This window comes from Nannobrachium achirus (assembly GCF_963921795.1).
Source record: "Nannobrachium achirus genome assembly, chromosome: 2".
Taxonomy (NCBI): Eukaryota; Metazoa; Chordata; class Actinopteri; order Myctophiformes; family Myctophidae; genus Nannobrachium; species Nannobrachium achirus.
The window spans coordinates 41,586,459-41,614,412 of record NC_137811.1 but is presented as its reverse complement, the minus strand read 5'-3'; the positions used below and the strand labels follow the sequence as shown (position 1 = coordinate 41,614,412).

The following is a 27,954-nucleotide window of genomic DNA, read 5'->3' as shown; positions in this document are numbered from 1 at the left end:
AGGAGACCGAGTTGGGAGCCGCTGTCTGCGGACACAGCGGCAAGGGAAGGTCGGTCGGTCGGTCGGTTGGTTGGTTGGGTGGGGGCTAACCCAGTTTGGACTTTGGAATTATACCACAGAGTTTCAATCAACTTGGAAAAGTTGCACAGGACAGAAGAATAACCTCGGGTATGTACAGTAACTGTCAAAGTCTTTGCTGTTTCTTGCACTCATCGTGCTAATCCATGCTGCTGCTAACAAGAGTTATAGGGAAGTAGGACTTTTGATTAGTATTGGATGAGGAGAGTTAGCCAAGCTAGCTAAGCTTAGCATAGCAATGCTCGCTTGCTTCACTCACCACACACAGTTGTGGTTCTTGTCAAAGTTGGGAAAGTATGGTCGCGTGTGACTTGTGTGTAGCTTTTAAAGCATGTAAACAATTAAGTGGACGAGGACCACACATGAGAAGAATTGACTAGAAAAGCAGTGTTTTGAATGACTTAACTAACTTCTTTAAACTAAACTACAGCAGCTGCTTCCCCACAGCTAACATAGGCTAACCCCATGATGAGCCAGATTGTGCCTGGATTGTTATACACTGTGGCAAATTGAAATGTAGACTTTCTGTCACAATTCGAAATTTGGAAATAATAAGCTACTACGTCGCATGGATGAACGTCCACAGTGGCCACTACACAGATCTTTGGGAAGTCCCAGTCATACTGAGGCCAGCTTATTTCTGTCATGACAGGAGAGATTTATCAACCGACCGTTTATGTAGATTAGTCGTCAGTACTGAATTTTGATTATATTGATTGTCATCCAATTGACATTTGCCTTCAATCCATATATTGTTGCACTTCTGGTAGGGTTCAACCATCTGTTTATAAACTTTGACACATTCCATGATAATGTGTTAATTGTGCTTTGTTGTAAAGAACATGTAAGCTAAATTATTTATAATTATATTATTATTATTTATTGTAATCCTATTATTATTTGTAAAACAAAAGTAAAATCTCCTAAACTATTAACTGAGCCAGGATGAAGGCTGGGGATGGAGATTTTGTTTTCATACGTGTGTGTGTGTGTGTGTGTGTGTGTGTGTGTGTGTGTGTGTGTGTGTGTGTGTGTGTGTGTGTGTGTGTGTGTGTGTGTGTGTGTGTGAATCCAGACCGCTGGACTGATCAACATCTGATTGTTGCACCCAATAGGTCAAGGAAAACCTACTGGATGAGCCCAAATTTAAATCAGCCTATCTAGTATTCATCATCTATTTACATTTTGGTTTGTAATTCACTAAGTCGGTCTATTCAAAGTCATTGTCCCCTGCAGTCCTTAGATCATGCCACAATTCCAATTACACCATGCACATTTCCTGATTTTGACCACCCGGCCTGGTGGAGATATATTCTTCTGGGTAGTGCCCCTTTATAGTTGTCATTTTCCATGACAAAACTCTAAGGGGGCATACGGTAGTTTAACATGCAGTAGTTTAGTACAATAAAAATTAACAAGTTGATTGCAGAATATCTTGACCTCAACTAAGATGGAAAGCTTGCTTCCCTCTGCAGCTTTTTATTGTGACATAACCATTAGCAATCTATCAATATGATCGCTGATAACTGTTCACTGTTGTGTAACTAGAATGAAAACAACTACATAAAAAAAGTTGAGTGAGAGTTTAGTAATCAACCGTCTTACCACAGCCACGCCAATACATGTTGGGGATTGCCATATACTGTACATGTTGAGGGCTTATCCATCCATCCAGTCTAAATTAAACAATTCACTGTGCATGTTGTGACTTGCAATGAAACACAAGCATGATAAATACATTTCCCAAGTTTATAAAATTGAGTTTTACATACAGTAGGAGGGCAGTTTTCCAGCAATCCAGAGTGTGAGTTGTTTTCACTTCCAATGTTGGGAAGTGTTATGTCACATGATTTTCACATGTCCTGCTCACAATGGAAAAACAGGATTCAAGTTGAGCATCAGCCAAGTTTCTCTTCATGTGGTGGTTAAAGTTAACAGGGGCAAAAGGTGAAGTTGTTAGTGTGCGTTACGTTACAGGTTTTGTTTGGTACAAGATCTTTTAGCTTATTGGATGGCTATAAAGCCAAGTGTAAAGGCAAGCAACAAAGTGTTGTTGGACTGTATTCAAATCAAGTGAAAAAGAAAACAAAAATAGAATAGACACGTCTGCCCAAGCCACAACATGATTTGACAATTGTCAGACCAGCACCATGGCCAACACCATTTTATTGTCAGAAAATTGTGTTTTCAGGATTCATAAGTACCACCTGCCAGATGCCACCAAACAAATCCATTTTCATTGTGGCTGCTGGTTTGTGTCCCATTCAGGCAAATCCACTTGACAATGGATTATGGTTATTTACTTTATCTACATCACATAATGTAATGGTGGTAAATTAGGGAAAATTGCTAATCTGTCTATTAGTTGAGATCTGTCGGCCCTGTCAGTGTTGCATGGATGGATATATCCCTATTAAATTCTCTGCGACTCGCTTAGCAGCAGGATCTGGTTGCTTTGTGTTGCTGTGGTAAAACCAGTTTTCCTAGAACCAAGTTGGGTGATGTAAGGTTACTGTAAAATGAGCAACAAGTTAGTCTCCCACCCTCAGGGATCACCAATTTGCTGCCTCGTCAGAAATTCAGTACAAGGTTAGTCATGTAATCCAGCACCCAACCTATAATCCAATATAGCGTGTGTATAAATGGCTGCAGATTACATGCGTAGGAATAGACTACTTCCTCTCTGACAAGAGACATAGTGGTGGTGGCAAATAATTATGTTGTTATATAGGTTAAATTAATGAGTGTCCTCTTTGTTCCTGAGATCTTTTGCAATTGAAATAACAGCAATTATTTATCTAGGCTATTTTACAGTAAACCCTGTTTGCTGACCTGTTTTTCTTTCTCTCTGTTGGAGTATTGTATTTGAATGTCATACAGGTTAATCTACATGAGGATATTAGAATGAGAGAAACAGATGTAGGCCAGTTTGGACCACATTCCTCAGTATAGGCTAGCCATGCCCCCAATCCTCATGGTTGTACTCAGAAAACTTCAGAGACTTTTTAAAAGTACTAGTGCTGAGTAGCATGCAGCCAACCAACCCCTTAGCTTTAGAAGGACAGGAGCCTGCCTGGTGTGCTTGCCATTTCGCATTGCTGTGTCTCATGTGCCAGAGACCCAAAAGATACATTTGATGTGACACCAAAAAAGTCTTCAGTAGAATAATCGCCAAGACAATTATCATTAGTTGCAGCCCTAATTGCATGGTGAAACAATCTCCAACTCACACTTTTTATGACACAATCGAACATGTACTAAGTGGATGTATTGTATAAATTACAATTATACTATTTTAAATAGGAATAAGGAAGATCCTGTATGTATACTTCTGTGACTGAACCAACCTGTTTGTTATTGTGTACTGTATGTAAGACATTATGATATTATGTACCTTTATCAATCATTGTGAATGGACTGCAAAATGTGGAACTGGTTTGCAATTTTAGACAAAAATCGGCAAAAAAAAAAAAAACGTTTTCTTTGCTTTCATTTCTGTGCTAAAAGTGTGACTTTGAGACCTATTTCATGGCAGCTGCTGTAGGCCATGTATTGGCTAGCCTAGAAGCCATGTATTTGGAGTTAAATCATGGCATGGTAAATACACAAACCAAGCCTCTATCAAAGTTTTATTGTGCTTTAAAGCCAACAAAAAGGAGGAAAAGCATGCCATTGCCACCTGTTCAGGGATCAGGTGATTGTTAAGGACAACTTTAAAATATGAGCCATTGTTAACAATTCATGGCTTCATCGGGACACGTCTGGCTGCATATATGGGCATAAAAGGGACAAGGACTGACACAGATTTCCATATATGGACATTAATTTATTAGTGAATTAAAATGTCCCCATTGACTTGAATGGGGAAAATTCAAACAGTTAGACGGAATTCATTTGTAAGTGTGACTCGCGTCACAACAACCACACTTGCAATTTGCAATTGCATCTAGTTACAGCACATCATTTATTCCGAATTACATAGTCCATCAGCAAAACCCTGCTGTCCTGAATGTGAGAATAGATGGAACTGTTCAACTCTGTTTACATTATACAGTACTAGAGTTGAACAAGGGTTGTATTCTAGTCTAGAGTAGTGGTCCCCAACCTCCGGTTCCAGGACTGAAAGGACATATCTGGTCTGCTTTTGAATTTTGATCTGAGAACCAGCTGAGGTCAGAATTCCGACAATAATGTACTATCAATCAATCCATCCATCTTTATGTGACATTAATTGAATAGGACTGTTGAATCAATCTCTGACTCTCTCTCACACACACACACACACACACACACACACACACACATCACGCAAACACGCGCGCGCACACACACACGCACGCACGCAGGCACAAGTTGATTCTAGGTGTGCGCTGTATTGTCTTTATGTGTCACTCTCAATCTGCTTAAAGTGGCAATCTTTAACTTTTATGGCACGTCTAATACAGAAAGCCTGTTTTGGCAGAGGATAAATTGCATTTTGAGCCTCATGTGCCACAGGATCCGACCAACTGTTATTCATAAAAAAAAGAAAAGTTAGTAATTTCAGCTTTAACAGTTTGCCAGCCAAAATAGAATGGTGGTTGGTAGATTAGCCGTGAAATTTCTATTATTGTATTGTGATCTGAGACATAATATTATGTTTATAAACATGAGCCCGCCACCCCTCCTTCTTCCACCGTTGTTTTTTCTTTTTTTTTCTCCCCCAGGTCATTAGCTCACCGTGATTTTCTCGATCTCCGTTGGGATAGAGTGGTGGTTTTGGCCGAGCATCGATCTCCCCGTGCGTTTCGCGTGCGCGATCCGCGCGCATAACGATTAGGGTTGGGATCCGGAACCGGTTCTTCGGGTACCCGGTTCCGAAATTGAGGATTTTCATCATATTTTCATGACCGGTTCCTATAACGGTTCCTGGAATTTTTCATGAGCGTTCATTTGGACCAGCTGTGTGCATTTCAAGCGACTGTGGTGACGTCTCGCTACATGTGTGAGCGAGGTGGATACGCCCACTCAAAGCAGAGTCTACAACAGCTGATCCAGGATCAGAATGCTAGTATCCTTCGAGACAGACGGAGCTAACGTTAGCGCAGCAGCAAAACTACTCACGATTGTGGTTGCACTTTACAAGAGAGGAAAAAACAAATGCAAAGTGAACGAAATGCAGTGCAATCCTTTAATGCAAATGTGCAGTCTCCTAAACTCTGTACCAGTGACTGCAGCTGACGCCTGCCGTTTCACTTTCTTCAGTAGCCTAGCAGCTAGCTGCTAACCACGTAGCGCAATGTACAATTCACTCGGCTGGTACTTCATTCATGGTGTTGCATATGACGGACGCGACGTTTGTCTGAGGTTCAGCTTTCACACTGGTAGCAGCTGGGATGATGATGACAACGAAAGACTAGCTGATCTACAAGCTCACAGCACGTCGTGTGCGACGCGTTGTGAGCTTGTAGATACCAGATCAGCTATTCATTGTTAAATAACCATGTATTCTCCACTATTTGAAAGTCCACCCTTAACCATGCATTTTTATTGTGGTTAAGTTGAAATAGTAGTTATATAAGTTGCTGTAGTAAACAGGGAATCACTTTATCTATCTATAAATGCGACAAATCTCTGTCTGTTTGTTTGTAATCCGCGTATCTCGAGAACCGTTCGTCCCACCGGCTTCAGATTCGGCACGCGCGTTCCCCGCCGCCGCGCGGAGTGCAGTGCCAGGCCTCGACCCGACCCGACTCGCGGTTTTCCGAAACCGGCGCGAAACGTTCGGAATCTCCTTATGCGGAGCTGATTGTTGACATCAGGCTGTTCCGGAGGAAATCGGCGCAAGCGCTGAGTCATTGTGACATCACTTCATAAAAGGCTCTGACATCACGTACGCCACATGAGTCAACACAAAATCTCTGTGAATGTGTATGTATGTATGTAATCCGCGTATCTCGAGAACCCTTCTTCCCACCGGCACGCGCGTTCTCCAGATATGGGCATAAAGTCTGACATCAGAGTTTTCCGCAACCGGTACTGTGTGTGCAGAGATCTTCATATATGGGCATAAGTGGACAAAGACAAACAGATGGTCAAAACGGGTCCTATGACAACAGGTATATTGGGGTTTGCATTAAAGGGTGGGGCATTCATGGGGTTTGCATTAAAGGGTGGGGCATTCATTCCCTATTTCAAATTCGGCACGTGCGTTCCCCACCGCAGCAGGTAGTGCAGTGCTCGGCCTCAACCCGACCCGACCCACGATTGTTTGAAAAAGCGACAGAAATCTCATATATGGGCATAAAATGGACGCAGATAAACAGATATCTCCATATATGGCATATATGGGCATACAATGGATGCAGAATCACAAAGATCTCCATATACGGGCATAAAAGGGACACAGACAGACAGATACAGAGATCTCCATATATGGGCATAAAATGGATGCAGATAGACAGATATCTCCATATATGGGCATATATGGGCATAAAATGGACCCAGAACTATAACTGCAGTGATCTCCATATATGGACATAAAATGGACACCGACAGACAGATACAGATATCTCCATATATGGGCAAAAATGGACACAGGCAGACAAATGGTCAAAACGGGTCCTATGAAAACAGGTATAATGGGGTTTGCATTAAAGGGCGGGGCATTCATTCCCTATTTACATTGTTCCGAGTTGGCCAGGTCGCCGACTAGACGCTGGGCCGCCCGAAGGGCGGCCCAGCTTCTAGTCTATCTATAAATGCGACAAATCTCTGTCTGTCTGTTTGTTTGTTTGTTTGTAATCCGCGTATCTCGAGAACCGTTCGTCCCACTGGCTTCAGATTCGGCACGCGCGTTCCCCGCCGCCGCGCGGAGTGCAGTGCCAGGCCTCGACCCGACCCGACTCGCGGTTTTCCGAAACCGGCGCGAAACGTTCGGAATCTCCTTATGCGGAGCTGATTGTTGACATCAGGCTGTTCCGGAGGAAATCGGCGCAAGCGTTGAGTCATTGTGACATCACTTCATAAAAGGCTCTGACATCACGTACGCCACATGAGTCAACACAAAATCTCTGTGAATGTGTATGTATGTATGTAATCCGCGTATCTCGAGAACCCTTCTTCCCACCGGCACGCGCGTTCTCCAGATATGGGCATAAAGTCTGACATCAGAGTTTTCTGCAACCGGTACTGTGTGTGCAGAGATCTTCATATATGGGCATAAGTGGACAAAGACAAACAGATGGTCAAAACGGGTCCTATGACAGGTATATTGGGGTTTGCATTAAAGGGTGGGGCATTCATGGGGTTTGCATTAAAGGGTGGGGCATTCATTCCCTATTTCAAATTCGGCACGTGCGTTCCCCACCGCAGCAGGTAGTGCAGTGCTCGGCCTCGACCCGACCCGACCCGATACACGATTTTCTGGAACCAGCACGAAAGGTTCGGATTCTGATGTCTGACATCAGGATTTTCCGGAACTGGCACTGTGTCTGCATAGATCTCCATATATGGGCATAAAATGGATGCAGACAGACAAATACAGATATCTCCATATATGGGCATAAATGGACACAGGCAAACAGATAGTCAAAGATCTCCATATATGGGCATAAAGTGGACGCAGACAGACAGATACAGATATCTCCATATATGGGCATAAATGGACACAGGCAAACAGATGGTCAAAACGGGTCCTATGACAACAGGTATAATGGGGTTTGCATTAAGTTTGTCTCCTCCTCCATCTGTTTGTCTGTGTCCCTTTATTCCCATTATGGAGATCTCTGTATCTGTCTGTGCCTCCGACTGTGTTGCAGACACAGTGCCGGTTCCCCCTTTAATGCAAACCCCATTATACCTGTTGTCATAGGACCCGTTTTGACCATCTGTTTGAAAAAGCGACAGAAATCTCATATATGGGCATAAAATGGACGCAGATAAACAGATATCTCCATATATGGCATATATGGGCATACAATGGATGCAGAATCACAAAGATCTCCATATACGGGCATAAAAGGGACACAGACAGACAGATACAGAGATCTCCATATATGGGCATAAAATGGACGCAGATAGACAGATATCTCCATATATGGGCATATATGGGCATAAAATGGACCCAGAACTATAACTGCAGTGATCTCCATATATGGACATAAAATGGACACCGACAGACAGACAGATACAGATATCTCCATATATGGGCATAAATGGACACAGGCAGACAAATGGTCAAAACGGGTCCTATGAAAACAGGTATAATGGGGTTTGCATTAAAGGGCGGGGCATTCATTCCCTATTTACATTGTTCCGAGTTGGCCAGGTCGCCGACTAGACGCTGGGCCGCCCGAAGGGCGGCCCAGCTTCTAGTTATAATAATTATGAAAGATAGATCTATATCTATATAGGCATATACACATATGCCTATATTAATTGATTGAATAATTTATTAGAAGTTTGCAATAGAAAAAAAGTACAGTTTCATGACAAATCACTGGTACAAGGTCAACTAAAAGGAGATCCTGGAAAGCCGAGGCTTATTTCCACTGGAACCACACTTTAAGTATCTCATATAAAAATATTTATACACATATGCCTATATATATACAGTATATGAGAACTTCCGGAACCGTTTTAGGAACCGGTTCTACCCGGAACCGAAAAGGGGTACCCGAAAAAGACTCGGAATCGGTTCAAACCAAACGGATCCCAACCCTAATAACGATCCATGCATATAGTCCAGGAGTGACTGAACAGTCGATGTGACCACTTTGGATAGCCTAGCACCTAGCACTCCAGCTCTGCTAGTGCTATCGTCTAAACAACAAGTGGGTGGGAGGAAGGAAGGCTGAAGAAGGAAAGGCCATGAGAGTCACTTCTGTTTCATGTCAGAGCAGCCACGAGCCACCGATGGACGAGCGGTGACTAGGGAAGGTTAGACGATCGCCGATTTTCGGATCAAAATCATTTATTCCGGTTTTAATGACAAAGTCCAGGAAAGTACGGCACGGCTGAGACTCCTTGCTCAGATGTCCGATATATTACGGTTTTAACATTAAGGGGCTCCCCGTGGCTTGGAAAGGGTTAAAATGAATACATAAGGTTGCGGACACGACAAACTTAAATTCTGCTTATACTGCGGATTCAGCCAATGCTTTTCAATGGGAATGGAATGTTTAGCAACAAATCTTTGCGTTCCCATTGAAAAGCATTGTAAAAATCCGCTGCATAGGCAGAATGAAAGTTTGATGTGAGATCATGTGACCGCACCCTAAACTTGTATATCGTAGGCTAAAGGTTAAGAAGACTTGATGGTTGTGTTGCATAAACTGAGATGGAGGGTTTTAAGCTGGCAAGTTTTAGTTTTTGGTCCAACAGCCAACTGCTAATTATTGTCTCCACCAGCCGAAGGCTGAGGGAGAGTATGTTTTCCCCTCCATCCGTCCGTCCGTCCGTCCGTGCGTGCGTCCGTCCGTCCGTCCGTGCGTGCGTGCGTCCGTGCGTCCTCGCAGTTTGTGAGCAGCTAATCTCAGTCACCGTTGGCCCGATCGCTGCCAAACTGAGCACACACACTCCCTGGATGCCAATCTAGAACCTCTGCCCCACATTTTTCAAATCAGCCTCATGGTGGCGCTATAACAGGCCGATTTGTGTGGCCTGGTTGTTACCAGCTAATCTCCGGCGCCGTTGGCCCGATCGCTGCCAAACTGAGCACACACACTCCCTGGATGCTAATTCAGAACCTCTGCCCCACATTTTTTAAATCAGCCTCATGGTGGCGCTATAACAGGCTGATTTGTGTGGCCTGGTGGAGACCTGTGCTCGGAAGAGCACTGCTTCTAGTTGGTTAGTTTTTCTACTTTAGAGCCTCTTTTGCCTGTCCATAATCCCTGCTTTAATGCCCTGTTGAAGCATTTTTTTTTCTTTTTTTCATTTTGGTAATTCTTGGTAAGGTGATGCTGCCTGTGTCCTCATGACAATCACTGCCAGGCCCTACAGTCTGTGCTGGTCCTTACAACCAACAGGGGTGCTAGAGGAATCTTTGCATTGCAACGTCAAATGTGGGGTTTTGTGTCATCACCCATATAGAATGATGCAAAAACATGTTGTAGTGAGATCACATAACTACTGACATAACATCATGATCAGTTCCTAACTTCACACACACGCAAGATTTTAGCGCTAATTACCATAACTACTCTGATATGCTTCATTTACTTTTTCAACAACAACAGATGCTGATTTGTGGGCAGGCTTTAATTACATGGTGACACTGGAGCAAGCATGTTTGGGAAGAGATTATGGAAAGGGCGAAAGTTCAACTGCGAATCTGTAGTAATAATACTACTTTTTGAGGCTTTGGTTAATGGTGTTATTCCTTGATGTTTTAAGGCAGGGCATCCTGTAATTTGACAAGAGATGCTATTTAAGGCCAGTCCACACCAATGCAACTAGTCGCAACTCCTTGCAACAGAACTGTTGCAAACCACATGCAACTACTTGTAACCATTATCCCCACTTATTGATTGGTTTGACATGACCTTAGAACTGTTTTGTTGCAAGGAGTTGCATTAGTGGTGCGGTCTGGCCTTTCACCTGTCAGGGGAATCAGAGTATGATCCATTGCAAGCATAGTGTTGCCAATAACAAAATCTTGAAGTCACACTTACCACTCTCAGAACACTATCCAGACAAACTCTGTGAAATACACAGTGGATAACAGCAAGGACAGGCTAATCTGCTTCAGCAGCATCTGCATTGAACAGTCTCCTCTCAAGCTAAATGGGTTTCCTTGTTGTGGAGGATGCTGTTTACAGCCCACAGAAGCCCTCTGTCTCTTCCCCACCCTGCCTTTGTCATCACCACTCACTCTTTCTGTTCTTGGCATCACGGTTCATACAGCCCCTCAAAAGTAGAACAATCCCAGCTCATGCCACTGATATATGTACTAGGGCTGGCCACAAATCTCCACATATTCATATGATATGCTCATTCAGCAGAATGCTATTCGGAAATAATTGGAATATTGATGAAACTGTAGCCATCCACTTTGGATAAATAAATGCTCATAGCAAATCTGCAATCTGTATGTACAACATTTGTTTAGAGTTGACATTTCAGGACATTTCCTGGTTTTACATAGACAAGATACCAGTGCAGCTTAATGTTTAGCTGATATTATTGGCATCGAAGACACAAGTTGACAATATATTATGAATGAAGGTAATTCAAGTTGGCTATGTTACTGGTGTTGACATGTATTTATTAATGTTGGGATTGGGAAATACCCCACACCGTGACATCCCTGGCTACTACAAACTGACGGCATACAGTTGTTGCTGCAAAAACAGATTGAGCTGGCTTCAACTTTTTCCCGCGCTCCAATGACGCAGTGAATCGTCTATCAGTCATACGTTTTTGTTTCACCACTTCCTCTCTCTTCCTTCCTGCTCAGTTCCGTAAATGAAAGAAAAATGAAATGTTCACCAGTTCCCCGAGCCAGTTCATCCTACCTTTTCATTCACACAGTGTGGCCTGAGCAACACTTCAGTGGCAACTCTAAAGCAATGTAGCTGGCCACGCTTAGATGTCTTATTATAATGCTGCTTAAAGCCTTGATCATACATCTGCTGCGACAGACACGTTATAGTCAGCGCATCTAAAACGCATGTCGAACCTACACATCAATTTATGTCTTGCGGGGCTGTGGAAGGTGCCAGCAGGAATGCCCTTTCACTGGTGTGTAGTTCATGTTAATTATGTTTAGTGTTGGTTCACTGAAAGAATACTACAAAGCTAATTGGCTGCCTAGTGGGTCAATGCACAACGCTTCTCTTCTCTCATATTGGTTGGTGTCCGGTCAGGGTTGACCAGTGTTGGACTTGATGCTTCCCATGCATCAGACTTGCAGACTACAACGTGCTGCAACACAAACACAGCAGGATGCTCTGCCTTGTTTCTCCCATATAATGGTAGTGAAAGGTGAAACTGACGCTGATATGCAACAGGGGCTTAACTCACTCCAGCAATGAACAGATACAAGACGAATGTCACTGAAGCCAATGATTCATTTACAAACTGTAGGCCTATGCCTGATACATTTCTGAGGCCACACCCTTCTGAAACCCTGTCTTTGTTTTGGCTGCTGGCAAGGCACAACATTCACCAAATGATTTTAACTATTTTCCTGGGCAAATGTGATGACATTTTCTTTTCTAAGTGAGCCGGTCAGGATATGATGTCTGAATAGTAGTTTGTTACCTGCCAAAGTGTTGAGGTAGATAGACTTAGACATTCACGTCCACATCCAGCGTTTGGCTGGTTGCTGGTGTTAACTTACCAACTTTGAAAATCCCTGTTCTAGACCTTTAGATTTCCTGATGTTCTGTCTGAGAAATGCATATTTGTTAAATTATATTACAATTTTAAGTGAACAGAGGCTTTTACAAGTGTCTCACATTTTTTAGGGCTTGATGTGTTCACATTTTTATTTTCTGCTCCATTTTATTAGATTGCAGAGAGGCCTTGTAAGATAATTTCCTTCATGGAACTCTTTCCTGAACATCTGAATGATTAGGGATTCCCCACTTCTATCTCCAACTTAAGGGCCATTTATAGTTACGTATGGTTGATTTTGTGTACGTTTGGGGGTGAGACAGTACGTACGGTAATTGCGTTGACATTCATACTTACCCTACGGTCTCTGTGTACAGGGTTCAATAAAGCCTATTTGTACATACTATATCCACTAGATGGCACCCACATGCATCTTCCCAATGAGCAAATGCTACATGCTACATACATAGCGCCTACATTGTTGACAGAGAGGTTTATAGACACCTTTGGAGGATACACTTGATTGAACGACACTAACCATCGGCGCTAGTCACTGTGCTGTCCGGGTATAATATAAAAAGGACTGGAGAATGGGGGCGCCGCCGACAGTTAATGAGCCACGGTACGGTAGCCACCCAAACCGACCCAAAACCGACTAAAACACCCCGTGCACGGGAGTGGAGAGAGACGCATTTGAGAGAGCTCAGCTGGTAGAGAGCGCTGATTAGGCTGACATGCGGGTCTGCGTCCTGGCCTGTTCACTGTTCAGCGTGTACTTGTTAGTCCCCCCAGGAATCCGCGGAGAAAAAGTTCTGATTCCGCGGTGAACAATCCTGATTCTGCGGAGAGCAATTCTTGATTCCGCGGCTTGAAAGTTAATATTCCGCGGGCATTAAAAAACTACGTAAAATTACCAGTTATGAAGCAAACATAATTTTTTATGTAATAATGAAGTAGAAATGAACTTATGAAATGAATTGCAATACCAAAACACTGTGAAACATTGTGGTTATCAAATAATCAACATCAATATTCTCTTTGTCCCTCTTGGGCAGATTTATTTATGTGCCAGGCATGTCACGTGGATGGAATTGGGAAACAGGGATTTGAGGGCAGACAGAAATCACATCCTCTTGTTTCACTCCAAAGTAATTTAGAGCATTGACTGCCGCATTTGCCACTGTTGAATGATTGCATTTGTCTAAGAAAACAGTGTCAACCAGGTAGCTGCGGATTTCACCAGATTCATCCTTGATGAGTGGAGACACCATTATGTTGAGCATGCAGCGTCCTTCTGAATCAGAGAGAGAGAGAGAGAGAGAGAGAGAGACCTTTATTATCCCAAGGGGGAAAATCAGTTGCAGCAGTGTAAGGTTATTTACAAAGTTACAGAGAAGTATGAAAAAAAATAAAAATAAAAACAAGAACAGAGTACAGTAAAGAGCAAGGTACATCAAGAAAGGGAACCTCTCTACCTCTTGCAGTTGTGTATGGCCAGGGATGGCTCCCTCCCCCATTCACTCTGTTTTGCAAGAAACTTCTCATCGAGGGACTGTCAGACCTGGACAGTGGTGTGTTTGTTGATGTACAAGCCTACCAAAACAGAATACAAAACACAATACATTGATTGTACATATTTTGATAGATACTTTTTTCAAATAGTACAATTAAATGATTATTATACAATGGAGCTAAACTAAAATGATTTATTTATCTACCTTGACTAATTCATACTTTTTCATATCAAGGTCCAATATTTATTCATTATTTAATGACATTTAGCCTCTCACTCAGACCCAAAACATAGTTATTTTGGCCTACTTTTATACTTATGAAATGAATTGCAATACCAAAACACTGTGAAACATTGTGGTTATCAAATAATCAACATCAATATTCTCTTTGTCCCTCTTGGGCAGATTTATTTATGTGCCAGGCATGTCACGTGGATGGAATTGGGAAACAGGGATTTGAGGGCAGACAGAAATCACATCCTCTTGTTTCACTCCAAAGTAATTTAGAGCATTGACTGCCGCATTTGCCACTGTTGAATGATTGCATTTGTCTAAGAAAACAGTGTCAACCAGGTAGCTGCGGATTTCACCAGATTCATCCTTGATGAGTGGAGACACCATTATGTTGAGCATGCAGCGTCCTTCTGAATCAGAGAGAGAGAGAGAGAGAGAGAGAGAGAGAGAGAGAGAGACCTTTATTATCCCAAGGGGGAAAATCAGTTGCAGCAGTGTAAGGTTATTTACAAAGTTACAGAGAAGTATGAAAAAAAAATAAAAATAAAAACAAGAACAGAGTACAGTAAAGAGCAAGGTACATCAAGAAAGGGAACCTCTCTACCTCTTGCAGTTGTGTATGGCCAGGGATGGCTCCCTCCCCCATTCACTCTGTTTTGCAAGAAACTTCTCATCGAGGGACTGTCAGACCTGGACAGTGGTGTGTTTGTTGATGTACAAGCCTACCAAAACAGAATACAAAACACAATACATTGATTGTACATATTTTGATAGATACTTTTTTCAAATAGTACAATTAAATGATTATTATACAATGGAGCTAAACTAAAATGATTTATTTATCTACCTTGACTAATTCATACTTTTTCATATCAAGGTCCAATATTTATTCATTATTTAATGACATTTAGCCTCTCACTCAGACCCAAAACATAGTTATTTTGTTATTGTTTGGATATCATTTTGTTCGCAATTCTATGCTGTATTGATTTGATGTTGGTGCCATAGATAGAAGAGATAAACAGGCAACACGTTGATAAAAATAACAACTCTTATACATTCTCTAATTGTGTAGACTTAGGCTATGGTAAATTAATGAATGCAGATGTTTAACAACAATTTAACTCTTGAGAGCGTAAAATGAAAACAAATGGACCCGTAATTAAACCAAATGGACCCTTATGGGTTTCATTTTACCCTCTCAGAGTTAAATATAGCGTTCATTTGGTTACCAACTCTCAAGGTAAAGGACCACTGGTTGAAAACCACTGGAGCACAAGTCAAGAATACATTACTAAAACGATAGCATACCTTCTCTCGTTCCTCTGCAGCCACGGTTTTGCTGGCGATTGTGGTTGTGATGGCTTTTTGTCTTTTTAAGACGGTGTCTGCGGGCGTTGCTTGTTTTTTCTTCTGATTAAAGCAGCCAAGTGGTCTTTGATCGTTGAGTCGCGGCGATAATCAAGAACTTTATTCTCCTCCTGTAATTCTGTGTATGATTTAGCTCTTTCAGCATAATATATTCCCCTGCCTGCTTACTCTGAGGGCTTGGAGGTCGGAGAAATGGCTCCATTACTCCATGTATAGCATGCGTGAGTGCGTCTTTCTCACCATGTGAGGCTTGTGAGCCAATATAAACAGTCAGACGATGTGCCTAGTTCCTAGTCCATTAAAAATCAGCACCATCCGCTCTGGTATCGTCACCACACACACGAGTCACAGCACATGAATGCATGCCACGGCAAACAAAGCCATTTCCGTATCCGGCACTAGGACCGGCTAGGCTGTGAGTCTTGTCCGTCTATATCACCGCGACATCTAGCGGCCGGGATGAAAACTACATGTAAAATGTAATATTCTGCTCCTCGTCTTGTCCTATTCTGCGGACTGCTATGATATCCGCGGGAGGCTCTGATATCCACGGAGGGCTTCGATTTCCGCGAAAAATTCCGTGATCGCGGAATCGCGGATTCCTGGGGGGACTAACTTGTGATTTTTTTGTTAGTTTTTTTACTTCCTCCAACGAAATGGATACAAGAAAAAAAGACGAAACATTTCTCCCTCTACTGCCCCCACGGTTGACACAAGTTCGCCACGGGTAGTTCATGTGTACGTACGTTTTTAGCGTTTTTTATCCGTCGGGTTGAGTGTTGTCCGTAAGGTTATGGAGACAATCAATTACGTCCGGACGGCCGGAGGAACCGGATTAAATCACTCTCCCCCTCCGTTTCTTGTGTATTCCTGCGGTCCTTATGTACTACTATGCATGGTACTTTAGGCTAACGGTACATAATTTCCCACGTGTTATGCAAAACAATTTGACTGATTTCCTCTGTACTTCAAATTCTTACTTTGGTAGTTTTAATCTTCTGCTGTCGTGGCAGTTAACGGCTAGACGGAAAGCTGAGATACAGGACACAGCCTCTGATCAATAAATAATCATTTGTTTACCTTTACCCTTGCTGCTCTTATAACCAAAGGTAGTCCAGTAAACAGTCTAGCCTGTGTGGATTCTGAACACACTCATGGCAGTTGCTCAGCCAAACATGGAGAATACTATTTAGTACCATTAATTATTATGTGAAACTCACTACTGTATTGATTGATCTTACCTGGGGCTGGGGCACAGTTGGCCTAGCGGTTAAGGCTTATACCACATAGGCTTTGATGCAGCCTGGCAGTGAGTTGTGGGTTCGATTCCCGAGTTATTTCTCCCTGTTTCCTGTCTCTTTCTCTCTATTGTATTATCAATAAAGCCCCATATGGGAACAGAAAATCCATGCTTAAAACATTGAAAAACAAACTCCCAAATCCAATGCGATATGTTGTGAGCTTGTAGATCTGCTATTTTCACATCCAGTATAAAATAACACAAGTGCTATTTGATTCATCAAGAAAGTAATCGAGAGAATTGCTTAATTATGGACAGGAACACATTTTTGTGTATTACAGTACATGTACAGTATGTAACAACTTATTATTTCTTTTTCTGAAATTTTTCTATGAAAGCCAAAGGTGTTAGCTATCAAATCGTTTTTGAATTTTGTTTCTAGCTGCTACAGAGGCTGAGTAATGGTATTACAGAAAAACAGGGTCATTTTCAAATCGGACATAGGTTTTTAAGGCTTTTTTCAAATGGGACTTAGGCCTAAATGGGTTAAGAAAATAATTCATAGTTGCAGCCCCAGTTTACATATTTAAATAGGAGAACAAACCCAACACTGGCTTAAAGTGTGGTCATCTGTGGCATGATTTCAGGAAGTGCTATTTGACATAATTTATAGTTGATCACATTCTCCATAGAGCTGTCTCTGTCTATCTCTCTTGTTTTGTGGACTGATTCGCATACTTGTCGCAGTCTGTCGTTCATTCTTTTCTTGTGCATTATGTTAAACTGTATGTGTCACATTCTCTCTGTCAATCTTAGTATCTGGTGCATGTGGCCTCTGTCCATCCATCCATCCATCTTCAACCGCTTATCCGGAATCGGGTCGCGGGGGTAACAGTTCCAACTGGGACTTCCAGATTTCCTTATCCCGAGCAACTTCCTCCAATCCCTCAGGGAGTATACCGAGGTGTTCCCAAGCCAGTTTGGGGATGTAATTCTTCCACCTGGTCTTTGGTCTGCCACGGGGTCTCCTCCCAGTGGGCAGTGGTTCTACTCCAAGTCTCTCTCGGGTTACTGAACTTCTAACCCTATCTCTAAGTGAGATACCAGACACCCGTCTGAGGAAACCCATTTCGGCCGCGACCTTATACTTTCGGTCATGACCCACACTTCATGACCATTAGGTGTGGCCTCTGTCTCTGACGAATTGAATGATGGCAAGCTCCATTCTAGATCATGTTGCTTGGTATGCATATTAGAAATAAATATTTTTTCATCTATGTCTGAGATCAAAATGAATCATTTTTATGTTGGCTTATCTTGACCGCAAGTGTCAACATGAAAGAGTAGTTAGACTATTTTGAAGTTGTTTTCCTTTCCAGCAGTCTCACATGTTGTTGTTGTTGGGCCTGTAACATGCTTACTCATTCCAGACATTTGAAGACTTGCCATTTGTCAGTTACTGCTATTCAGAGGGAGTTATTTATTGAACTAGGCCTCTATGTTGGCTACAGTCATCAGCTGATGATGTTTTGATATTTTCCATTGGATTTATGCTTGATCTCTGTCTCCTGATTAAAGGCTGAACAACTAAAAAATACTAATTGTTAACAGCAATTAAAAATGGTTGATTCATTTACCGAAAGGCTGATCATTCTCCCAGGTATACACTTTTTTTATGCCTTTTGCAGCCTTTTGACCCTCCTCTACTTGAATTCTCCCCCAGTAGGTCACAGCGAGGCCTCACTAGCGGGGTTAATATGTCAGCAATCCCTCTGTATGCAATCGACATCCCCTCCGGGGTCTACAATGCACCAGCTGTTTTGCTTTGCTAGCGCCCTGAGTTATTGGTGAACAGAGATCACTGGGGAGCCCAGATGAACAGTGTGTTGGCATCCACTGCCTAAAGAACATGATCGTGGGTGCTGTGTTGACATTTTGGAAATGCTGTCACCAAGTTCCCAATCCTTGCAGATGGTGAGCTGAGGATTGTGTATGTTGGATGCAGTTCAGGAAACTCTTTTTTTTTTTTTTTTCATCCAAAGTCTACAGTAGCAAGTGATTCTCCAACCGCCCCCACTGCTGGTCCAAATGGCTTTTAGAATGGAAAAGTGTCTGTCTAGATTTGTTACTTTCCATAATGGCTGTTTGACAGGACAAACCTATCCACCACAGGACAGACACACATATTGATCTAACATGTGGTTGGACCTTGTACATAGAATCCCAGCGGTTACATTTAGAAGACACTTTATTTGTAGCCTACATTCTTAGTCACCATGGGTATAGACAGAATCAAATGTCATTGTTTTTGTCAGAATATCCTGATCAATGATTATATTATTTGTGGATGATTATCTAAGCTTTCAGAAGGTCATTTGCAATGTGGAAATGATGACCAGGCAAGCACGTAGAGGCATTTGTTGTTCATTTCACTCATCTAAAATGGAATCATTTTACTGTAATACCAGGAACTGGCAACACAAGGCAATCACAACAATGTTGCGATAAATCCAAATGACCTTTTAATGTCTAGACTGGTATCACAGTAGAAATACTGTATGTATATTGATATTTTACCTAACCTTGGTGTGTCTGCAGTTGCAGAAATGTCAAACATGTAGAGCCAGGGCAATTGTATTGTTGTTATATATCGCTATGCATATAGACATCTTCATCACTAGCTCTTCCAACCTAAAGGCCATGGCCATGAGTCGCTGGCTCCTGCAGAAACTCTGCAAAACTCTGACAGCCCCTCTGGGCTGATTTAGAGGGCATCGGTGGCCCATCCAAGGTTCAACACCAAGTGACCTCTGGTCTTTAATACTGTGCCATGAGAAAAGCTTCTGAGTCAGAGCGGAGGGTTGCCATTTTATTTGATTTATTTGAGACAAGGCAGCAGGCTTCTACCTCGAACGTCAAAATCCAACTGGAAGGCTTCAGAATCAGAATCACTTCTTCCAAGTTCCAATAAACAGAAAGTTTCTGATTCTCAGTACACTGTCACATGATACACAAACAGCAGATATGGACAGCACAGCAGACTATTCATTCCTCTCGTATAGAAAATACGTTTTCAGGTCCGGGTACACATTTTTATCCATTTATTGGAGAGTGAACTCATACAGGAGTGCAATTTGGAAGTGATGAAACAAAAACAAAAGTGCTGATAAAAGGTCTTTGTGTAGTTCCTTCTCCTGAATGGATACAATTTGAATCTTTCCCTTTATTTTTATTTTTTTGTTTATAAAGTGATGGAGAGACTCTGGCGTTTCCATAAACTTAAGCGCATTAGGGAAGCGTATTATCAGAAATGCGCATTTAGACTAAGTGAATTTAGCCCGTTTCCATTTGCGGGTGTCATTCGAATAAGGGTAGTAGTTCGTTTGGAAAACCAATAGGTGGCGCACCTTTTCAGTCCTACGACATTCTATAACTGCAGAAGAAGAGCGACAAGCGACATAACAATGCAATAATACATAATATAATGAATACAAAATGTCACGGGGCTGTTCTGAGAGCTTCGCCTTGCAACACACGCACGCACACGCACACAAACACATTAACGTATTATCCACACAACACACCATCGCATCGCTTCGCGCAATGGAGGAAAAAAACGCTTCAATAAGGAATTTGTGTCCCATTTTGACGATGAGTTCACTTCTTTGACACGTTTCCATCCATGCCTCTGTTACTCTCTCTGACTTTTATACCCTCTCTCTCCGCTGCTAAACTGGTCTGCGTGCTGTCTGCTTCTCATGCCATGGTGCCTGATTTATGATTAGTCGTATGACTGTGTGGCGCACGGAACAGTAGATTTCCAAGATCAAACTGTGTCCCTCCACGCTACGTTGTAGGGTTTGTAGATCAGGCAGTGGGCGTGTACTTGCAAGAGCAACATATAGCGAGTCAGTCCGTCACCCGTGCGCTGTTCCCATGCTGGTAGTGACTATCTGGATATATTTCTGCTGATATAAAACAAACCTGTATTGAGTTTTAATTTCCATCGCAAGCAATCATTATACAAGTATACAACCTGGGCGGATGGATGTGGACGGTATGAAAAGTGTGTGTGTGCGTGGGTGGCTGCTTGCGCGCGCCTGTACATGTGTGTGTGAGTGAGAGAGAGAGGGAGGGAGGGAGAGATGGAGAGGGAGAAAAAGAGAGAGAGAGAGATCTGTCGATCAGCAGCTGTCTTTCTCTGACGAACGCAATGGACGTTAATTAAGCGGCGGGGGAAAGTGTTATATAGGAGGACGATATGGACCAGAACGTCATACTTTATTCGAATGTATTGTCTGACCCGTTTCCATTCACTTTTGCGCATTTAGTTTATCCGATTAAGCCTCAAAATCCTCCTCCTCCAAGCGTATAATCTTTTTTGCGGATAATGAAAGTTTATTCGCAAATTGAAGTGTTTCCATAAAAACATTTAGCGAATCAGCCGTTAATGCGCAAAAAGTAGTTTTATGGAAACGCCACTACTGTTACTGACACTATTCCAATGATTAGTATCACAATATAGAGCTTTAACTTCTTTCTTTTACGAAAAACAAATAAAACATATCACTTATAATACCCTCTTTAAGCAAGTGACCAATTATTAATAATAGTCTTAATCTTTAACTTACATAATCTTTAAAGTACTATTTTTTGCTGACAACTTGTGGCAAGTCCCATAAGAGAAAGGAAAGGAATTGAAGCATAATTAATTACACTTTGGTAGGGGTCTGGATTGTGTAGTTGACCTTGCCTTGAATATGTGTCAACAAATATTTCTGTTTACATTAATTTTTGGAGAGACACTTTTTTATTTTGAATTAAGGTTTTTATCAACAGAGCAACTATTGATTATTGAACTTATCTAATCAATATTTGGAGTTACACCCAAACCTCAACCAACATGTAATTTTGCTTTAAAGGAGTAGTTCACCCCAAAATGACTTTTTGATTCCGGATGGGGACCCAAATAATCAATGGGGCTAAATTTACTATAATCAAATTTTTGTCTCAAGAATGCAACAAAACCAAAAAAACAGTATTGAACTCAAATCTCCATGCCGTGAGTAATAAATAGAAGAAAATTCACTTTGGGGGTGAACTCTACCCACTTTTAGTAAAGTGGGTAGAAGGATATGGTCTAATTAACTCACCAGTTGTTGGGTTTCAATGGGCTTTTTAGTTTGTTGTCAAGGTTTACGGGTAAAATCTTGTGGTCAGCAGTGGTGACAATGAACTAAGTTTATTATCAAATCAATGTTTATTAAACATTAACATTATTGCCCTAATGCTAGTGGCCTTGGACTCTGTATCTCAACTTAACCCAATCAAAAATTAAACGCACTCTTCCCTTTCCTTGTCTGCCAGGTGAGGCTAAGATGGTGGACCGGCTGGCGAACAGCGAGGCCAACTCTAAGCGCATCGGGGTGGTGGAGGGCTGCTTCGGGGCAGCAGGCCAACCGCTGGCCATCCCGGGCCGTGTGCTTATCGGTGAGGGTGTCCTGACCAAACTCTGCCGCAAAAAACCCAAAGCGCGCCAGTTTTTCCTCTTCAACGACATCCTGGTCTATGGCAACATCGTCATCCAGAAGAAGAAATACAACAAGCAACACATAATCCCCCTAGAGAGTGTCACCATAGATACTGTACCGGACGAGGGTGACCTGCGTAACGGCTGGCTCATTAAGACGCCCACCAAGTCCTTTGCCGTCTATGCCGCCACCGCCACCGAGAAGTCGGAATGGATGAACCACATCGGCAAGTGCGTCGGTGACCTGCTGGAGAAGAGCGGCAAGTCTCCTACGGGTGAGCACGCCGCCGTCTGGGTGCCCGACTCGGAGGCCACGGTGTGCATGCGCTGTCAGAAAATCAAATTCACGCCGGTCAGCCGACGACATCACTGCCGAAAGTGCGGCTTTGTGGTGTGCGGTCCCTGCTCAGACAAGAAATACCTCTTGCCCAACCAGTCCTCCAAGCCTGTGCGAGTCTGTGAGTTTTGCTATGTGCAGCTCACATCAGGGGGTGGCTTCGCACCGCGCTCGGACTCCATCAGCCGGCCGGGGTCAAAGTTCAGCAGCAACTTGTCAGATGATGACGACGAAGATGACAGCAGTGACTGAGAAAGGCTCTGTCATCCCGACAACCTTTTCCCCTGGTTGACGAAGGAAAATCTTGTTTTTCTTTTTTCTCATATTTTCTACCAGCTCCTAGAACCATGTTCAGCTTCCACTTTGGCTTGAAATTAGCTTTTGACGTTTAGTACCTAGTGCTACAGTGTTTTGGAATGACATTCTCTTTTACCCCCACCCTTTCAGTTGAAGCTGGAATATTGTTAAATGAGGGAGCTGTGTATGGTTGGTTGCCCTCCAGAGCACCAGGAGTAACACTTCCTCTAATGACAGCCCACACTCTCTCCCTTCCTGATCAGTGGACAGACTTCACTACAGAAGAGAATGGTGCTAATTATAACCCTTGTCTAACTTCACAATGTGTTAGTTTCACCTTCAGTTTCAATTAAGCTTACTTGTTTTACAATGCTGTCCTTTTTTCCTGCATATTTCATTTTCTGCCGGTGACCCTTACAAGGTATTTGACTCCTAATTGCTGCAGGGATAACCATGTCTGGTCATGCTTAGGGCACTAAACTCAGTCTTTGGGTCTTACAGGTATGTTACCAAACAGAGACATTTTTAGCAGGTGTTTGGAATTTTTTGTCAACCCTTTTTTATACATTTACTTTCAACAAAACATCACCCTGATCAACCCTCATACAATTGGATATATGTAAGTCTATGCCGCACACTTTTGGGTTAAACTTTAATAGAACAATGTCCAATGGCCTGTGCCATTAATCTAGCTGCTTGTGACAAATCAACTAAATCGACAAGTATGTTTGATGCCCCTGTTGTAACAAACACTGCACAGCTTAGCTTCTGAATGATCCCAAAAATGAACTTGACCCATGCCTTTACTGTCACACAGTGCCTTCACAGACAGTGACTTAGCCCTAATTAAGGGTAGGGTGTCCGCTAATGAAATGTTGCTGAGAGAGCAGAGAGGCTGTGAGAATTGTTGCTGTCAGCCTGCTTGATTATCCAACCAGGGTGGCAAATAAACACCAGTCAATAGACACAAACACAATTTTTGACTGGCTGCCTGGGATGTTTAACTACTCTATTGGCACTTTGGTAGCAAATCTAACATAAATATGAAGTGAAATATTTGACTGGTTAGATATTTGTCTTGATGAATTTTGAGATTCATCAACCAGTGTGACTTGTAGCCTAAAAGGTTAGTTTACTACCCTAACTTGAATCTACCGGTAATAGTCGATGAGACCTAAATAACACAATAGCTTATCCACATAGCTGAAGGTTTAAGGATGATTCATTCTTTGTTGCGTGGCAGTGTCGTGCACATATAATTGCAGATCTACAAGCTTGTAGATCTGTTATTTTCGGTGTTTGACATAGTACACAACCGAGTATAAATCAGGCTTTATGTGAAGGTGATGGTAGGCTCTGTGACCAGAATAATGCTGGGAAAAGTAACTTTTTTTATTCTTCAGATTTATTTTACAATCATGAACAGTTTGAAGCCTATACAATGCTTTATATAGAATAGTCTAATCTTATATGCAATGCTTTATAAAATACAGTCCAATAGTTTTATGCAATACTTTATATGAAATACAGTCCAATAGTAAAGATGATTAGTATTGATATTGTCTTGTACAGAATGGAGACCTCCAGTAACTGGAATGCAATAATCAGAAAATGATCCTAGTGTTTTCTCCTCAGTGAGCAAGTGTTTCTGTTTCCCCATGTTGTTCTGACGTATGAGGGTCCTCCTCCAATAAACTTTACTAACCCTGGGTTAGTAAAATTATGGCTATAAACTATGGCTGTCACAATATGACATTTTACATGACGATTAATTGTCACTCAAATAATTACGATTCACGATTTAAATTGTGTTTTTGTTGTAGACAATTACATTTCTTTTTGGCTTTTATGATTTTAAGTTGCACGTGGCAGATATGACACACAACCTGAATATATAAAGAAATTACTGACATATTTGACAACTTTATACTTAAAAAAGAACATTGATAGTGGAAATAGCCGATCTACAAGCTCACGACGAGTTGAGCTTGTAGATCTGCTATTTCCACTATTTTTGGAAATGATCAACATGGAAATGATTGACAAAATAATTACGATTAGACGATTGTGTAATAATTGTGACAGGCCTATTCCTAACCTGTCTGCCACATCTGTCAGACCGTCCTTACCCTCTCCCCCCCCCCCATGTGATTTCTTCACACTGAACCAGAGAACTGAAATATTGTTGGGGAAGTTGTGAACCGCTTGTATTATCTTGACATTATGTTCAACCTTTTATTCATGTTTCTCTTCCTGTGTTTTCCGCAGTTATCATTTATTTGGCAGTTTCATTCCAAAACACTATTTCTCATCCTTATTTGTCAGATCTTCAAAGTAGTGTGTGGAGCACCATAACAATGATTTGCTCTGATGTCTTGACATTTTGTGTCCAATTTGTCCAATTACACCTGACATTATTGCTCGAGATTTAATCTGATGCGTTCACTAAAATAATATTCTCTTGGCATAAGTCTTAAAACACAAACAGTGGATTTTGTGCCAGAAATGGTATTGGAAGAATAATGTGTTGGTGTCGCACAGAAACGTTACAAAACCAATAAAATGGACACTGTGTGAACATGGTGAATACAACAGGTATGAGGTCTCCACCTGGTACGTTTCTCCAGGTTTTGCGTCTGTTTTGGAAAAGTGGCACATGAACTTTTGCTGCATTTACTATTGTACAGATTTGCTCCAGGGGGGGCGGTATACGGTAATTAAAAGTACTTGAGGTCCATCGTGTTCTGTGTCACAGCCTAAGAATCATGTTGTCTGAGCTGCAGATCAGGAAAAAGGGATTCGTTCTTGTTTTATTTTCTTTGTATTTTACATTTACAGCTCATGGAAAAGGTTATTTAGCTTAAAGCAACGTGACAAGAGCTGAGAAATTATAAATGTCTAATGATGGAACAAAAATCACTAACTGATGCTTTTTTTTGTCATGCTGTGGATGGAGCAGGTAACATTGATTCTGAACACTCATTCCTTCTGAGGAACTCCTCTCTGAACACAGAAGCTCCACTCTGCTGTCACTTTGCTGTCAGTTGCACTTGTTTGGCACATGCATTTTGATGTAGGATCAAATCTTAAAACCATAGGCTGTTAGACTGGAAACGACCATTTAAGTTTATTCATTGGATTGTTTTTAAAAATGAGTTTTCATTTTCTTTTAATGCTGTTGATTTTTGTACATTTGTACAGATTATTTTGGGTAGTGTTACTTTCCCCCCTCTAATTTCTTTTTGTACAGTATGATTACCGTTAGTTCTGAAATGACGCCGTTTCAATTCTCCATGTGCTCATTCCCACTTGCCGTCAAGATCAGCCACCAGCGTTTTAACCCCTCTAGTCTACTCTAGATACTAGACCAGGGGTCTTCAACAGGGGGTCTTCAGAGTTACTACAGGGGGTCCTCCAAATCTTTGTGTGATAAGAACTTTATTTTTTCTACACTAACCTCTTGAACCCGAGTATCCCTATTCTGTGTGGAACATTAGAATAGCCGATCTACATGCTCACAACGCCTCGCAGCGCGTGAGCATGTAGATCTGCTATTCTTAGCAAAGAGGTTTGGTGTAGAGGGAAAAGAAGAGCAGACTAAGTATTGACGGTTCAAGTGGTTCAATGTACACTGATGATAGTGCTGTCTACGCTGTCTAAGAAATCCATGAACATTTTTAATCTGCAACACAATTTTACGTAGCGGAGGGTCCGTGCTTTATCCCTCTATCAGCTAAGGGGTCCTTGGCCTGAAAACATTGAAGACCCCTGTTCTAGACTCTAGAAGGGGGTGGGCAAGCCAGAGGACCAGTCAGAACCAGGGACAGAAAATGAACCTGTTCAGAATCACCCTGCATCACAGAGCGGCAGATTGTAACCAAGAGATGTGTCTTTAAAGACTGTTGACAGTGACAGGAATGGATTACGTTTCTGTTTGACAACACTTCCTCAGAAGTGAGTTCACGGAGGCTTATTGATCCTGAGATTTAGATTGTATGCCTAGTTAAGTTCCTAATTATTTAAAACAAGAAAATCCTACTTTTAGCACAAAGAGAGGAGACAAGCACAGACAGTTTAAGGAGAAGGTGTTGTCTTCTTTTGTCTGTTTGGTTTGGTGTGCAAACCACTCAGGTCTCATGGATTTTCACACATTTTTCTGTTTGCTTAATTTGCATTGTATTTTTTTGGTTAGTTTTTATTTCTTGTTTAAAACTTCTCAAAAGGGCTCCAATCTGAATGTAATCCACCATATCATTGATAGATACTAATTTCCTCAGAAATATAAATAATGTATTGCCTAATCTGTGGCTCTTGTCTTGTTTTTTGCTACTCTGTCTGAAGACTTTTACTGCAATAGACAGTGTTTCCTCTGTTATTTGACATAACTGTCAAATAATTGTGGTAAAATGGATTCAACTTACAATTAAACACAGATGGATGTAGTCCTAAATGCTTACAACAAATGTATTTTCATAATGACAAAGTGCCAATTAAATTGTGTCTATTGCATGAAAATCCACTAAACCATAACTGGAACCGGGACAGATGTAGAAACAACTTGTGTTACAGTAGTAGGTCTCATTCATTGTTGTCCTCCGTAAAGCATTCATTTGTAAAGATTGAAGTCTAAAAAGATGGTACAAAATGTAATGTACACTCTCACAGACTGTTGACATACACATACACACACAGCTATACTTGTTTGGAACTTTAGTACTTTGACATCAACTTTGCAATCCACAAGATAGCGCAAATAATCTAAATTTCGGGGAAGCAATGAAGAATAGTTTCCAGAGTGAAGACAAATCACCTCAGTAAGTATACAGCTGACTGAAAGCACACAATGTTCCATTCCATTCGGTCTTGTTAATTTGTATGTAAATCTAAATTGAAATGACAAGCCGATTTTTAAAATGAAATGGAACAACACCCTACAGTAGCTGTATCATGTGGCTAAACTCCGCTTTAGACAAATTTCCTTTACTTTGACTACATTGAGACAAATTCTTCAGATTAACCATGGTGTTCAATA

General features: G+C 41.7%; 1 protein-coding gene across 2 annotated transcripts; it reads left to right on the top strand.

The window, feature by feature from the left end:
• Nucleotides 1-28: 28 nt before the first annotated feature.
• Nucleotides 29-27,191, top strand: plekhf2 (pleckstrin homology domain containing, family F (with FYVE domain) member 2). Of its 2 annotated transcripts, XR_013962580.1 has the most exons (3): nucleotides 29-168; nucleotides 22,126-26,890; nucleotides 27,002-27,191. XR_013962580.1 is itself a non-coding variant. In XM_080738424.1 (2 exons), exon 2 carries the CDS (start codon nucleotides 22,137-22,139, stop codon nucleotides 22,875-22,877), a length of 741 nt encoding a protein of 246 aa, XP_080594550.1. In that variant the 5' UTR covers nucleotides 29-168; nucleotides 22,126-22,136; the 3' UTR covers nucleotides 22,878-27,191. The 2 variants fall into 2 exon arrangements, 1 of the variants encoding a protein (XP_080594550.1); XM_080738424.1 differs by having other exon boundaries at nucleotides 22,126-27,191.
• The last annotated feature ends 763 nt before the right edge of the window (nucleotides 27,192-27,954 follow it).

Excerpts from the sequence above, each read along its gene's own strand:
- plekhf2 (XM_080738424.1), top strand. The coding sequence starts at position 22,137 with ATGGTGGACCGGCTGGCGAACAGCGAGGCCAACTCTAAGCGCATCGGG.